Source organism: Saccopteryx bilineata, chromosome 6, assembly GCF_036850765.1.
Source record: "Saccopteryx bilineata isolate mSacBil1 chromosome 6, mSacBil1_pri_phased_curated, whole genome shotgun sequence".
NCBI lineage: Eukaryota > Metazoa > Chordata > Mammalia > Chiroptera > Emballonuridae > Saccopteryx > Saccopteryx bilineata.
In genome coordinates, this window is record NC_089495.1 from 202,547,492 (window position 1) to 202,561,622 (window position 14,131).

The 14,131-nt window shown below is 44.7% G+C and overlaps 1 protein-coding gene across 2 annotated transcripts in view; it reads left to right on the plus strand.

The window, feature by feature from the left end:
* The first annotated feature begins 11,234 nt into the window (after nucleotides 1-11,234).
* TRPC4AP (transient receptor potential cation channel subfamily C member 4 associated protein) overlaps nucleotides 11,235-14,131 on the plus strand; it is a 59,752-nt gene continuing 56,855 nt past the window's right edge. The window contains exon 1 of one of the 2 annotated variants that reach the window (XM_066235788.1): nucleotides 11,235-11,455. In XM_066235788.1, the coding sequence (XP_066091885.1) occupies nucleotides 11,288-11,455 (168 nt within the window). In that variant the 5' untranslated portion in view covers nucleotides 11,235-11,287. The remainder of the gene's footprint in view (nucleotides 11,456-14,131) is intronic. The other variant, XM_066235787.1, reaches the window with a different exon arrangement.

Here is a 14,131-nt window from a genome sequence, read left to right on the forward strand (position 1 = left end):
GAATTGAACCTGCAACCTCTGTGCTTTAGGACCAACTCCAACCAACCCAGTCATCCGGCCAGGTCTCATCTTTTTTTTTTTTTTTTTTTAATGGCTGAGTAAAATTAGAGATCTTTGTTGCACCTCCTCTCCTGTGTTGGTATTAGTGTTATGCTGGCCTTGTAGTGTCAGTTGGGGAATGTTACCTCTTGTTCTGATCTTTGAAAGAAATTGTGTCTTGTTGGTATTATTTCTTCTATAAAAGTTTGGTAAATTTCACAGCCAGTAGGACTGGAGTTTTATTTGTGGGAAGGATTTTATTTTATTTTTTTTTTTATTTTTTTTTATTTTTTTATTTTATTTTATTTTTTATTTTTCATTTTATTTTTTATTTTATTTTATTTTATTATTTTATTTTATAGAAGGGGGAGGAGCAGGAAGCATCAACTCCCATATGTGCCTCGACCAGGCAAGCCCAAGGTTTCGAACCGGCAACCTCAGTGTTCCAAGTCAATGCTTTATCCCACTGCGCCACCACAGGTCAGGCTGGGAAGGATTTTAAATTCCAGATTTGTTGGGTTTTTTTCAGAGACGGAGAGAGAGTCAGAGAGAGGGATAGATAAAAACAGACAGGAACAGAGAGAGATGAGAAGCATCAATCATTAGTTTTTTGTTGCGACACCTTAGTTGTTCATTGATTGCTTTCTCACATGTACCTTGACCGTGGGGCTACAGCAGTAACCCCTTGCTCGAGCCAGTGATCTTGGGTCCAAGCTGGTGAGCTTTGCTCAAACCTGGGTCTTCTGCATTTCAGTCCGACGCCCTACCCACTGCGCCACCGCCTGGTCAGGCCAAATTTGATTTTTTAAATAGCCACAGGATTGTTTCAATTTTCTATCACTTCTTGTGTTCATTTAGGTGTGTTTTTTCCCCCTAGAAATGTGTCCATGCAATCTAAATTTTCAAATACAATATATAGGTGGAAATTGTTCATTGCAGCCTTTTAGGATCTTAAGGCTTTAGAATCCCTTGAAATGATGCTCCCTTTTTAAATTTTTGACATTAGTTCCTGATTGGAATCTATTCTCTTTTTTTCATAGAGTCTGTTCTGTTTTGTTTTGATTGATTGCTCTCTAGTACTAAAGCACAACCAGCAATCTGGGATTTCTTCTCCTTGTACTGCAGCTTAAAAACAAACAGAAAAAGGGTGGTTATGTAAGATGGTAATATTTGGAGAAGCCAAGTGAAGGGTGTAAGGGAACTGTCTGTACTATCCTTGCAACTCTTCTGTAAATCTAAAATTATTTCAAATTAAAGGTCAGAAAGAAAAAAGCCTGACCTGTGGTGGTGCAGTAGATAAAACCTCAACCTGGAACGCTGAGGTCGGCAGTTCGAAACCCTGGGCTTGCCTGGACAAAGTACATATGGGAGTTGATGCTTCCTGCTCCTCCCCCCTTCTCTCTCTCTCTCTCTCTCCTCTCTCTAAAATCAATAAATAAAAATTTTTTAAAGGAAAAATAACAGGAAAATGGTATTAATCATCTCCTTACCAATCTCTACTCAGAAGGACTGATCTTTTTTTTTTTTTTGTATTTTTCTGAAGCTGGAAACAGGGAGAGACAGTCAGACAGACTCCCACATGCGCCAGACCGGGATCCACCTGGCACGCCCACCAGGGGCAACGCTCTGCCCACCAGGGAGTGATGCTCTGCCCCTCCGGGGCGTCGCTCTGTTGCGACCAGAGCCACTCTAGCGCCTGGGGCAGAGGCCAAGGAGCCATCCCCAGCGCCCCGGCCATCTTTGCTCCAATGGAGCCTCGACTGCAGGAGGGGAAGAGAGAGACAGAGAGGAAGGAGAGGGGGAGGGGTGGAGAAGCAGATGGGCGCTTCTCCTGTGTGTCCTGGCCGGGAATCGAACCCGGGACCCTGCATGCCAGGCCGACGCTCTACCACTGAGCCAACCGGCCAGGACCAGAGGACTGATCTTATTTATCAATCTCTACTCAGAAGGACTGGGTTATCTGCAAGACTTGAATTCACTAGAGAATTTAAATTTATCACCTGTGAGGAAGTTCCCAAGAATTGTAGTCAAGACCCAGAGGCAGTGACTTTTCCTTTTTTTTTTTTTTTTTTGCTTATTTTAAAAGACATTTTGTGGATTGTTTCCAAAGAAGAATTTCAAAAAGGGATCAAACCTTTGCAACTTGTTCGGAAAAATGATACAATTCAAGGAAACGAGGCTTTGAATGTGTTTTGAGCTTTGTGTTAACTGGGGGAAATTGGACTGCTTTACCCTTCTATCAGATGCAATCTGACCTAGGAAGGAAAGGAACCATCAGAATCAATTATAAAACAATACTGAAAAGGTTTGTGATCCAGGGTTAAGTTGTGAGAGTCATACCAGAAATACTTCCAGAGTTCTGGAAAGGGCAGAAACTTGATCTCAAAACGTGGGATTTGTAGGAGTTGGGGAATCACACCCTCGGTGAGTCTAAGAGCTTCAGTCTACCTGGAACACAGCGCACGTGGAGGAGCTGTGAGAATGAGAGTTGAATACGTAGGGGCAGAGCTGGATAATGCAGAGCCTTTTAAAATGCCAGTTTAAGCCTCTTAATTTTACGTATTTTTGAACAGAAAACATGTGAAAAACATAAAAAATAATGTAATGATAAGGCCGTGGCCAGGTAGCTCAGTTGGTTAGAGTGTCGTCCTAATGTGCCAAGGTAGTGGGTTCTATTCCACACCAGGGCACATCCAAGAATCAACAATGAGCCCTGGCCGGTTGGCTCAGCGGTAGAGCGTCGGCCTAGCGTGCGGAGGACCCGGGTTCGATTCCCGGCCAGGGCACACAGGAGAAGCGCCCATTTGCTTCTCCACCCCTCCGCCGCGCTTTCCTCTCTGTCTCTCTCTTCCCCTCCCGCAGCCGAGGCTCCATTGGAGCAAAGATGGCCCGGGCGCTGGGCATGGCTCTGTGGCCTCTGCCTCAGGCGCTAGAGTGGCTCTGGTCGCAACACGGCGATACCCAGGATGGGCAGAGCATCGCCCCCTGGTGGGCAGAGCGTCGCCCCTGGTGGGCGTGCTGGGTGGATCCCGGTCGGGCGCATGCGGGAGTCTGTCTGACTGTCTCTCCCTGTTTCCAGCTTCAGAAAAATGAAAAAAAAAAAAAAAAGAATCAACAAGGAATGCATAAGTAAGTGGAACAACAAATCAGTGTTTCTCTCAAATCAATAAATGTAAAAAATACTATAATAATAATAGCTAATGTTTTAGTGCTGACTTTGTGCCAGGCCCTGTGTTAGGTGCTGTAGATCTGTTACCTCACATACAACTCAGAACAGTTCATTTAGGTTGAGGCTGCTCTTTTGTTGCTCTTGTCGTTGTTATTTTGTTCATTGACAGAGAAACAAGTTAAGGTCTCAGAAAATTAAGTAACTTGTTCAAAGTTATGCTTGTGTGGACTGGAGCCAGAATTATAATTTCTTATTACCTGTCTTTCTGCACTGGGATCTGGACACCAGAAGACACCAGCCATTCACAAATGCAACCTCAGTTCTCAGGACAGCCTGCACAACGTGAGTGTGCACCAAATATCTGCTGAGGGAATGTGATTGGCCACATGCCTTTGTTTATAATTGCACATATTCCATCTTCTGTGATAATTTGTTAGTTTCTGAATGTCCTATTTGTATGCTTCTTGTTGAGATGACGTGACCTGACAGTGTCAGAAAAACACATAGGTATTTTTAAATGTTATTTTTTTCTTGCTTTTCTTTGCATTTCTAGCGTGATCTCTGATACATAGTAGGTATTCAGTGAACAGACTTGAAGACAATTAGTTTGGAGGCCACTATAGACTCTGAGGACCCTGTGGCAAATTTGTGTGTGTGAGTGTGTGTTTGTGTGTGCACATGTATGTGTGTGCACACACATGCACACTTCTTTGGGGGAGAAAGGGTTCAAGTTGTCATCATAAAAGTATCCTCAGCCTTCCCAAAAGGTTAAGAACTACTGCTGTAGATTAAGGAGTGACTGGGTATGGAAGTGAGGAAAGAATTTACCTCTATGGGGACTGGAACAGAGAGAGCCATAATGACTCCATTTTCTGAATTCAAATCACATCACATAGCCGTACAAGTTCAAGTCTCACAGGGGCCATTTAAAATTAGGATTGTCCTATGCATGCTGACATATTGGTGTGAAGTTGCATGATATCTGTAATTTACTTTCATATGGTTTAGCAAAAAATTTGATCTATATTTAGATATATGTGTATACACACAGAGTGGATGAAGACAAAACAATGTTAATAATTGATGAGTCTAAGCGAAGGGTATATAGTGTTCATAGTATAATTCTTTTAACTTTTCTATAGATTTGAAGGTTTTCCTCATAAAAGCTGAGGGAAAATAAGATAATGCAGATAAAGTGCTTGGCCGATGGGAAGTGCTCAATGAAGGTTGGGTCTTACAAAAAGTATAAGCTCCCTGAGGGCAGGGACTTCTGTTTGTTTTATTTCTACTGTATCTCTAACATCTACAATAGTGCCTGCCACATAAGATGATATTCAACAAACATTTTGGAAAAAAAGTCATTAGAAAGCTAATGTTTTTGTAATTGTACAAAATACCGCGGGACAATACATGGTTACACCAGACAGTTGTTTCTATGGTCTGAGTATAACTGTGCCAATTGCTTTCATTAAAATGGCTTCTCTATGATAAAAAAAATTTTTTTTGTATAAGGATTGCACCAGGTAATTCATCTGCCCAACTGAGATGGGTTTAGTAGCTCATTTACAAGAAATAATATACTCTAATGTCAGCATGCTTGGTTACGCCATTGGGATTATTGTGAAAAACAATTACCGGTAGTTTTAGCGGCTTCCTTGTCTTCTATTGCTGACCCAAATTGACATCAATGGACCTCTTATAGGAGGGGTGTTATGCCCTCTGGTGGTGAGAGACAGTCATCTAATTTCTATGGAAAAGGCCAGCAGGATAGAGATGAAGTGGAAAGAGTGCTTTTATCCAGAGGTTTCTGAAATCTACTTATTTGCCAATCACACAGGGACCTTAATGACTACATTTTTTTTTCTGAAGTGAGAAGCAGGGGCAGGAGGCAGAGATACAGACTCCCGCATGCGCCCGACCAGGATCCACCCGGCATGCCCACCATGGGTGCGATGCTCTGCCCATCTGAGGCGTTGCTCTGTTGTGGCTGGAGCCATTCTAGCACCTGAGGTGGAGGCCATGGAGCCATCCTCAGCGCCCAGGCCAACTTTGCTCCAATGGAACCTTGGCTGAGGGAGGGGAAGAGAGAGATAGAGAGGAAGGAGAGGGGGAAGGGTGGAGTAGCAGATGGGCGCTTCTCCTGTGTGCCCTGGCTGGGAATTGAACCCGGGACTTCCACACGCCAGACTGACACTCTACCACTGAGCCAACTGGCTAGGGCCAATGACTACATTTGATGTAATAATTTTTGACTCAGTGAATAGCAAGCTACAGGGAATGCCTGGGCCAGACTGGACTGAGGAAGCTACAAATTTTGGGATGGAAAGTGATATCTATAGCTGGGTCAAGGTGAGTTGTAATACTTGTCCCCAGCATAAGTGCCATGAGAAACATGGAGGGCCAAGTGAACTGTAAAATTTGTCAGGATTCTGTCTCTTCGCTGTGATGAGGATGAGAGTAGACTCCACCACACGCCCCAGGACCACCTCTGATGGGATCCCGGGGCTGTGATGATCCAGAGAAGGCTGGCTGCTGGCCCAACAGCTCACCAATGCTCAGTTTGAATTCGTGGGAACGCCTTTTCTTTTCTTCTATTTTTTCTTAATTTCTAACATAAAAAGATTTTTTTCCCCATGTGTAAAAATGATATGTGGCCTGTGTAAAAATTATGAAAAATATTAATGAAGTAAAAATCACCTGAAATCTGTCTACATTGTGATAACCACAGCTGACATTTTTGATGACTTTTCTTTCAGGTAATTCTGTGCATATAACCACATAGGGTAATATCTAATTATACATTAATGGTATCATAATATACTTATTCCTTTATAACTTGCTTTACTTTACTTTCAACAATGTGTGATGAGCATTGTTCTATCCAGATATAGATATATAATTTAAATTTTTTTAAATTAAAGTAACATATGCTTGTAATAAAATACAAATAATAGTGTAAAAGTTAGGAAAATGAACATTCCTCCCCCCACCTCCTAATTCCATTCTTCAGTAGTAATTGCTTTTAACTATTTTGTGCATAATCTTCCCGACTTTGTCATGTACATACAAATTTATGCAAGTAGATAATTTCTATACAAATTGGATCACATGACACATATTGGTCTTACACAAGCTTTTTTCACTTAACTGTGTCACCAGCATCTTCCCGTATCAGAATGTGTACATGTATAGCCTATTCCTTTTACTGACTGCATAGTACAGTATTCTACTGTATAGATGAACCATGGTTTGTTTGTTTGTTTGTTTATTTATTTATGTGTATTTTTCCAAAGTTAGAAGTGGGGAGGCAGTCAGACAGACTCCCGCATGCACCTGACTGGGATCCACCCGGCATGCCCACCAGGGGGCGATGCTCTGCCCATTTGGGCCATTGCTCCACTGCGGCCAGAGCCATTCTAGTGCCTGAGGCTGAGGCCATGGAGCTGCTCTCAGTGCCCAGGCCAATATTGCTCCAATGGAGCCTTGGCTGTGGGAGAGGAAGAGAAAGATAGACAGGAAGGAGAGGAGAGGGAGAAGGGTGGAGAAGCAGATGGGTGCTTCTCCTGTGCACCCTGATGGGGAATCGAACCTGGGACTTCCACATGCCAGGCTGATGCTGTACCACTGAGCCAACTGGACAGGGCTGAATCATGGTTTATTTAACCAGTCACCTTTTGATGGGTATTTAGTTTGTTTCCAGTATATTGATATATAAATACCTTGCTGAATACTTTAGTGATACTCCTTGGTATACTGGTTTAACAGTTGCTAAAATATCAATTCCTAGAAGCAGATCAAAGATATACATGTTTAATTTCATTTAAAATCTTACTTTATTTTGTAACAAATGATATTTGCTGGCTCAAGTATTTCTTTTTTTCTTTTTTTAAAACACCATTCAGTTATTGATTCTTTTTATTTATTTTTACAGAGGCAGAGATAGACAGGGACAGACAGAAACGAAGAGAGATGAGAAGGATCAATCATTCGTTTTTCGTTGCACGTTGCGACTTCTTAGTTGTTCATTGATTGCTTTCTCACATGTGCCTTGACCGTGGGCCTTCAGCAGACAGAGTAACTCCTTGCTGGAGCCAAGGACCTTGGGTCCAAGCTGGTGAGCTTTTTTGCTCAAGCCAGATGAGCCTATGCTCAAGCCGGCAACCTCCGGGTCTTGAACCTGGGTCCTTCCGCATCCCAGTCCGACGCTCTATCCACTGCGCCACCACCTGGTCAGGCTCAAGTATTTCATTATCTGGAAATACCAGATTGATTTAAAATGATCCTGTTTTATGGTTACATTGTTTTTGTTTTGCTATCACAAAGAATACAATAATAAGCATGTTTGCATGTAAATCATCATATCAAATTGTATCGTTAGGATAGTTGTTGTTTTTTTGACAGAGAGAGTCAGAGAGAGGGATAGATAGGGACAAACAGACAGGAACGGAGAGCGATGAGAAGCATCAATCATCAGTTTTTTGTTGTGACACCTTAATTGTTCATTGATTGCTTTCTCATATGTGCCTTGACCATGGGCCTTCAGCAGACCGAGTGACCCCTTGCTTGAGCCAGTGAACTTGGGTCCAAGCTGGTGAGCCTTGCTCAAACCAGATGAGCCCATGCTCAAGCTGGCGACCTCAGGGTCTCGAACCTGGGTCCTCCGCATCCCAGTCCGATGCTCTATCCATTGGTCCTGATCAGGCAGGATAGATTTCTAAAAGAGTAATTATCGAGTCTAAATGTTTGGATTTCTTTATGACTTTATTCATTATTGCTAAAAAAAAAAAATGCTCTCCAGAAAGAGAGCATTTATCAATTTGTGTTCTCACCATCAGTATTCTACTATTATTAGTAAAACTGAGGATAAGTATCTTTTTATACATTTATTTTTCTTCTCTGAATTGCCTGTTCCTTTCTACCTGTTTTTTTTGTTGTTGTTGGGTTGTTAGGCTTTTCCTTGTATTTTTGTAGGAGTTCATGCATCTGTTCATTAATTCATTGAGCCAATAAACAAGTATTTGATTACTTACTATATGCCAAGTACTATCCTAGGTACTGGAGATGAATGTAGCAATGAACAAAACAGATCCAAATTATACTCTCATCAAGGTGAGAGGAGCAGAAAGTAAACAACTGTATGATGGGTGAAGATGGTACTATAAAAACAACCAAACAGCCTGACCAGGCGGTGGTGCAGTGTATAAAGCATTGGACTGGGATGCGAGGACCCAGGTTTGATACCCCGAGGTCGCCAGCTTGGGCACAGGCTCATCTGGTTTGAGCAAGGCTCACCAGCTTGGACCCAAGGTCACTGGCTTAAGCAAGGGGTTACTTGGTCTGCTGTAGACCCACGGTCAAGGCACATATGAGAAAGCAATCAATGAACAACTAAGGTGTGGCAAAAAAACAGTAATGATTGATGCTTCTCGTTTCTCTCTGTCCCTGTCTGTCCCTGTCTCTCTCTCTGTCTCTGTAAAAAACAACAACAACAACAAACAAAAAACAAACAAAAGAAAAATAAATCAGGTAGTAACATGAGGAGTGTAAGGGATGTTATTTTATATGAATGGTCTGGGAAGATCTCTCCTTGAACAGAAACCTGGAGTACACAAGGAAGCAAGCCATTTAGAGAACTTCCTAGGGATGAGAACTTCAGGCAGAGGGCACAATAAGTTCTTCAAACATTCTGCATATTGACTCTTCCCTAGAATAGCATTTGTTTTTTATGGCTGTTGACAGTGTCTTATACAGAAGGTTTTGTTGTTATTAAGGTCAAACTTGTTAATCTTTTCCTATTCATGACTTCTTAGTTTTATGACTGAGAACTCTTCTACCCCCAAGTCATAGAAGTATTTTCATAGATTCTACTCTTTTTATAACTTGATTTTTTTTTTGTATTTTTCTGAAGCTGGAAACGGGGAGGCAGTCAGACAGACTCCTGCATGCGCCCCACCGGGATCCACCTGGCACGCCCACCAGGGGGCATCGCTCTGTTGCGACCAGAGCCACTTTAGCGCCTAAGGCAGAGGCCACAGAGCCATCCTCAGCACCCAGGCCATCTTTTGCTCCAATGGAGCCTCGGCCACAGGAGGGGAAGAGAGAGACAGAGAGGAAGGAGAGCGGGAGGGGTGGAGAAGCAGATGGGCGCCTCCACTGTGTGCCCTGGCCGGGAATCGAACCCGGGACTTCGGACGCTCTACCACTGAGCCAAATGGCCAGGGCCAGTATAACTTGATTCTTAACAACTTTATTGAGGTATAATTTACATAAAATTTACCCATTTTGAATGTACAATGCATTGATTTTTTTTTTTTTGTATTTTTCTGAAGCTGGAAACGGAGAGAGACAGACAGACTCCCACATGCGCCCGACCGGGATCCACCCGGCACGCCCACCAGGGGCGATGCTCTGCCCCTCCGGGGCGTTGCTCTGTTGCGACCAGAGCCACTCTAGCGCCTGGGGCAGAGGCCAAGGAGCCATCCCCAGCGCCCGGGCCATCTTTGCTCCAATGAAGCCTTGGCTGCGGGAGGGGAAGAGAGAGACAGAGAGGAAGGAGGTGGGGTGTGGAGAAGCAAATGGGCACTTCTCCTATGTGCCCTGGCCGGGAATCGAACCCGGGTCCCCTGCACGCCAGGCCGACGCTCTACTGCTGAGCCAACCGGCCAGGGCTGCATTGATTTTTAGAGTTGTATAACATCACCACAATCCAGTTTTAAAACTATGCTTTGACTTTGTTATACAGAGCTTTTAACAGGTCTGAGATTCATTTTAACTTCCGGTGTGAAGTTAAAGACCTATTATTTTTTTCTTTCCCCACTTATTTGAAATATCTCCCTAATCACATACTAAACTTCCATGTATACCTGAATCTGTTCTGGTCTTTCTGTTTCAGGGGTCACAAACAGATGGGTTTTATTTGGCTCCTGGAGTTTTCAAAATTGGGAAATTTCACATTAAAAACCCAGCTTTTCGGTGTTTCTGGAAAAACTAGAAGAGCTAGCAACAATTCAATAGAGGCAACAGAGACCATTCATTTTAAAAGGACATGAGGGTGGTGACCATATCCCAGTTTTCCTGGAACAGTCACCATATATGTCTGCTGTCCCAGTGCTAATTAATGCTGTTCTTTCATTCTTAAAATGTTCTGGTTTGGGCGATAAATTATGAGTCACAATCTCCATCATTCCCGATTGCATCACATCCAGCCCTCTACTTTCATTTCTAAGACCCCTCCCAGGAAGGAAAAAGGGGAGGAAACAACAGGGTCCTGCCGCAGAAGTTTGCCAAAAGAATGATTATGTAGGCTTGGAATAGAGAGAAAATACCACCTGGTGGGGACAAACTAAGGCAAGTTTCCTCTTACAGAATATGATACCGCAATTTGCCAAACCCTTTATTTCCTATTATTTTGTTTAACTTTACAGCAACCTGTCCAGTTTCACAACTTGCGCGGTTTTGTGCGCTTATTTGTGTATGGATTTGCTGTCTTCTGTGTAACCTGTATTCCAAAGCAGGGACTTAGTCTGTTCTGCTCACCACTGTATTGCCAGTAACCTGTTCGGTGCCGCCGGGCGCAGCGCAGCCCCGCTAAGAACTGTTTATTGGCTGACAAGGCTCCCACGGACTATTGATTGAATGAACTAACGGGGAAATTGACGCGCAGGGAGTGGAGGTCCGCTGTGACTCAAGGGCGGAGAGGCAGAAAGGAATTGGAACGAGTGACTTGAATCCTGGCCTGGGGCCCAAGATCTTTTCCAGGCCAGTTGGCTGTAACCTCCACAAGCTGCCAAGAAATGAGAGAGTGCGCACGCAGGACTTCTCCTCGACGTTGGGGACCTCGCGGAGATGCCGGACCTAGGGGTGGAAAAACAACAGGTGCAGGAAATTCCTCGTCGCACCTGCGCCGCCTGAGACCAAAACTACATTTCCCAGCAGCCCCTGCGGCGCGCAAGGTCCCTGCCACGCGGCTTGCGCCTCCGCAGACGGCCCGCTGGGGGCGCTGCCGCGACCCCTCTGCCGCCCCGTAGAAATCTCCGCGGCCCACGGGCCGCTTGCTTCCTGTTTGTCGGACGAGGAGACATGGCGGCGGCGCCGGCGGCTGCTGGGTCTGTGGCCGGCCGAGGGCGACGGGCGGCGGCAACGGTGGCAGCGTGGAGCGGATGGGGCGGCCGGCCGCAGCCCGCTAACATTCTGCTGCAGCTGCGGCAGGGCCAGCTGACCGGCCGGGGCCTGGTCCGGGCCGTGCAGGTAAGAAGCCGGCCCGGAGGGGCGGGGCGGACCGAGCCGGAGCTGGCGGGGGGCCGGGGAAGAGGCCTTTCCGGGCCGCCGCAGTACGGCGCGACCCCCCTTGGCCGGCCGCGGCGCCTCCCCGTGGGCTGCGCGGCCGCTGTCAGCCGCGGTGGGGTGATGGGCAGCGGCCGGCCACAGGCCCCCGGCTAGGGGCCGAGCAAGGCTGGGCTGCATCGGGCACCGATGGCGTGGACTAGCCTTGGGCCCAGCTCCTAGGTCCTGCCTTCCCTGCGCCACGTCTGCACACTGAGGGCCCCTGGGCGAGTTTGCCTTAGTCTCCGCGTGCCTCGGGAGTTTCTCCCCCGGGGGTTGGGCGGTGGGTCATCGTTGCAGCTCCCAAACGGTTCTGAAGCATTACGTATGTCATTCTCTTAGAGAGGCCTTTCCTTGACCTCCCCCTCCCCAACTAGGTCCCCATTGTTACTCACTCACAGTCCTGAATTTGTTTTCGTTCACTTGACTTTTTTAGCGTGTAATTAAATCTTTCTTTGTTGTCTACCCCGTTTTTCTCGCCAGTATCTCACTTTAGGCTATGTTCCAGCGGGTGCAGGGACTGTGCCTGTTTTGCCAATGTAGAGCGTCATGGGTAAGAGTGAGGATTCTGTAGTCGGGCCTGGATTCAAAGCTGTGCGCCCTCTTGCTTGGACAAGTTATCTGTCTTCTGTGTTTCAGTTTCCACATTTGTAACGAGTAATCTACCTTTTAAGGTGTGGTGAGGGTCAACGGAGACAATCCTGTAAAGCATTAAGTGCATTTCTGGTGCTCAGTAAGGGCAGAAGGATCATCGGTTAAAATTGCTATATTTGCTATCTGGCTTGTAATAGGCGCCCAATATGTGGGTAGTTTTTTTGTTTTTGTTTTGAATGGACAAGGCCATAAAGCAGGATAAGACTTAGGCTCCTTGCTCCTTCCCCACCCCTCCCTCTCCATGTCCCCAGAACTCATGTTATAAACACACCTGTAAAACATTAGCTTAATTTAAAGACAGCTTTAGCATAAAGAAACCTGAAGGGTACACAGGAAAGTAATAAAGTGGTTGTCCAGAGTGGGGTGGCAATTATGTAGATGGAGAAAACGGGAGTGAGACTTTTCACAGTATGACTTGATATATGTGTGTTAATCTTGAACCATTTCAGTATTACTTGTATCATTAAAAGGACAGAGTAAAGTAAAGACCAGGTGGTTTGTGTGGAGGTTTACAGATGAAAAAGCAGTTCTGGGTGAGCAGTTTTTTCCTGGACGTTGGGATAAGCGTAGATGAGTAACTTTTTTCCACAGGCATTCTTCTCTATCTGCCTTGGGAAGGTCCTAGAAATATACTTGCTTTATCCTTCTTTAAGCCAAAGTACCTTACTGAGCTGGGCATTGGGGACAGGCAGAAGACAACTAACTCACCTCCACTGATCAGATACTTTGGCTCAGGCATTGTGCAAGATATACAATGTCTTTCTTTGATCCTCAGTCTTTTTAAATTTGGTGTCAGGACTCATCCCTTAACACAGATGAGAAAACTAAGGCACAGAAAGGTTAGATAGGCCTGACCTGTGGTGGCGCAGTGGATAAAGCGTCGACCTGGAAATGCTGAGGTCGCCGGTTCGAAACCCTGGGCTTGCCTGGTCAAGGCACATATGGGAGTTGATGCTTCCAGTTCCTCCCCCCTGTCTCTTTCTCTTCTCTCTCTCTCTGTCTGCCTGTCTCTCTCTCTCCCTCTCTCTCTCCTCTCTAAAATGAATAAATTAAAAAAAATAAAATAAAAAAAAAAAGTCTTAAAATAAAAAAAAAAAAAGAAAGGTTAGATAATTTGCTACTAAACACTATCTTGATAATCCTCTCTGTTCTGAGGGCAGTAGGGAGCCACAGGGGTTTTTTATGAATGAAGCAATTTAGGGCACTTAGTTTGTTTTCAGTGTTGGATGACTTGGACTGGGAGGAGACCGGAGAGGCTCACCAGTTAGAAGGCTGCTGGAATATTGGGTTAGGCTGGTTATTGTGATTGGTAGCTGTATACAGGTGTTGGGGCGACATCAGAGGTGGAGATGGAGCCACTGTCCCAAAACTATAGTGAGGATAAAGTAGGGACCTTCATCTTTCAGATGTGTCCTTTCTTGGTAACTTTCCTTGATTTCTTCTTCCTTGCCACACCTCCCACCTCCTGTCTCCTCCACATTGCAGAATAAGTTCCTCACAGGTATTTCTAAAGCACAGTAAGTATATTCATTATGGTATGTGGTATGCTGGGACAGACCAGGTTTTTAAAAAAATTTTTAAATTGTGGTTAAAAACATAACATTTACCATCTTAGCCATTTTTAAGTGTACAGCTAAGTAGTGTTAAATATATTGACATTGTTGTGAAACAGATCTCCAGAATTTTTTCATTTGCAAATCTGAAACTCTATACTTACTAAACAACTCCCTCTCCCCTGCCTGCAGCCTCTGGTAACCACCATTGACTTTCTGTTTCAGTGAATTTGATTATTTTATTTTGATTATTTTAGATATCTCAACAAGTGGATCATTCACTTAGAACAGTGGTTCTCAACCTTCCTAATGCCGTGACCCCGCAATACAGTTCCTCATGTTGCGGTGACCCCAAACCAAAAAATAATTTTGGTGGCTACTTCATAACTGTAAT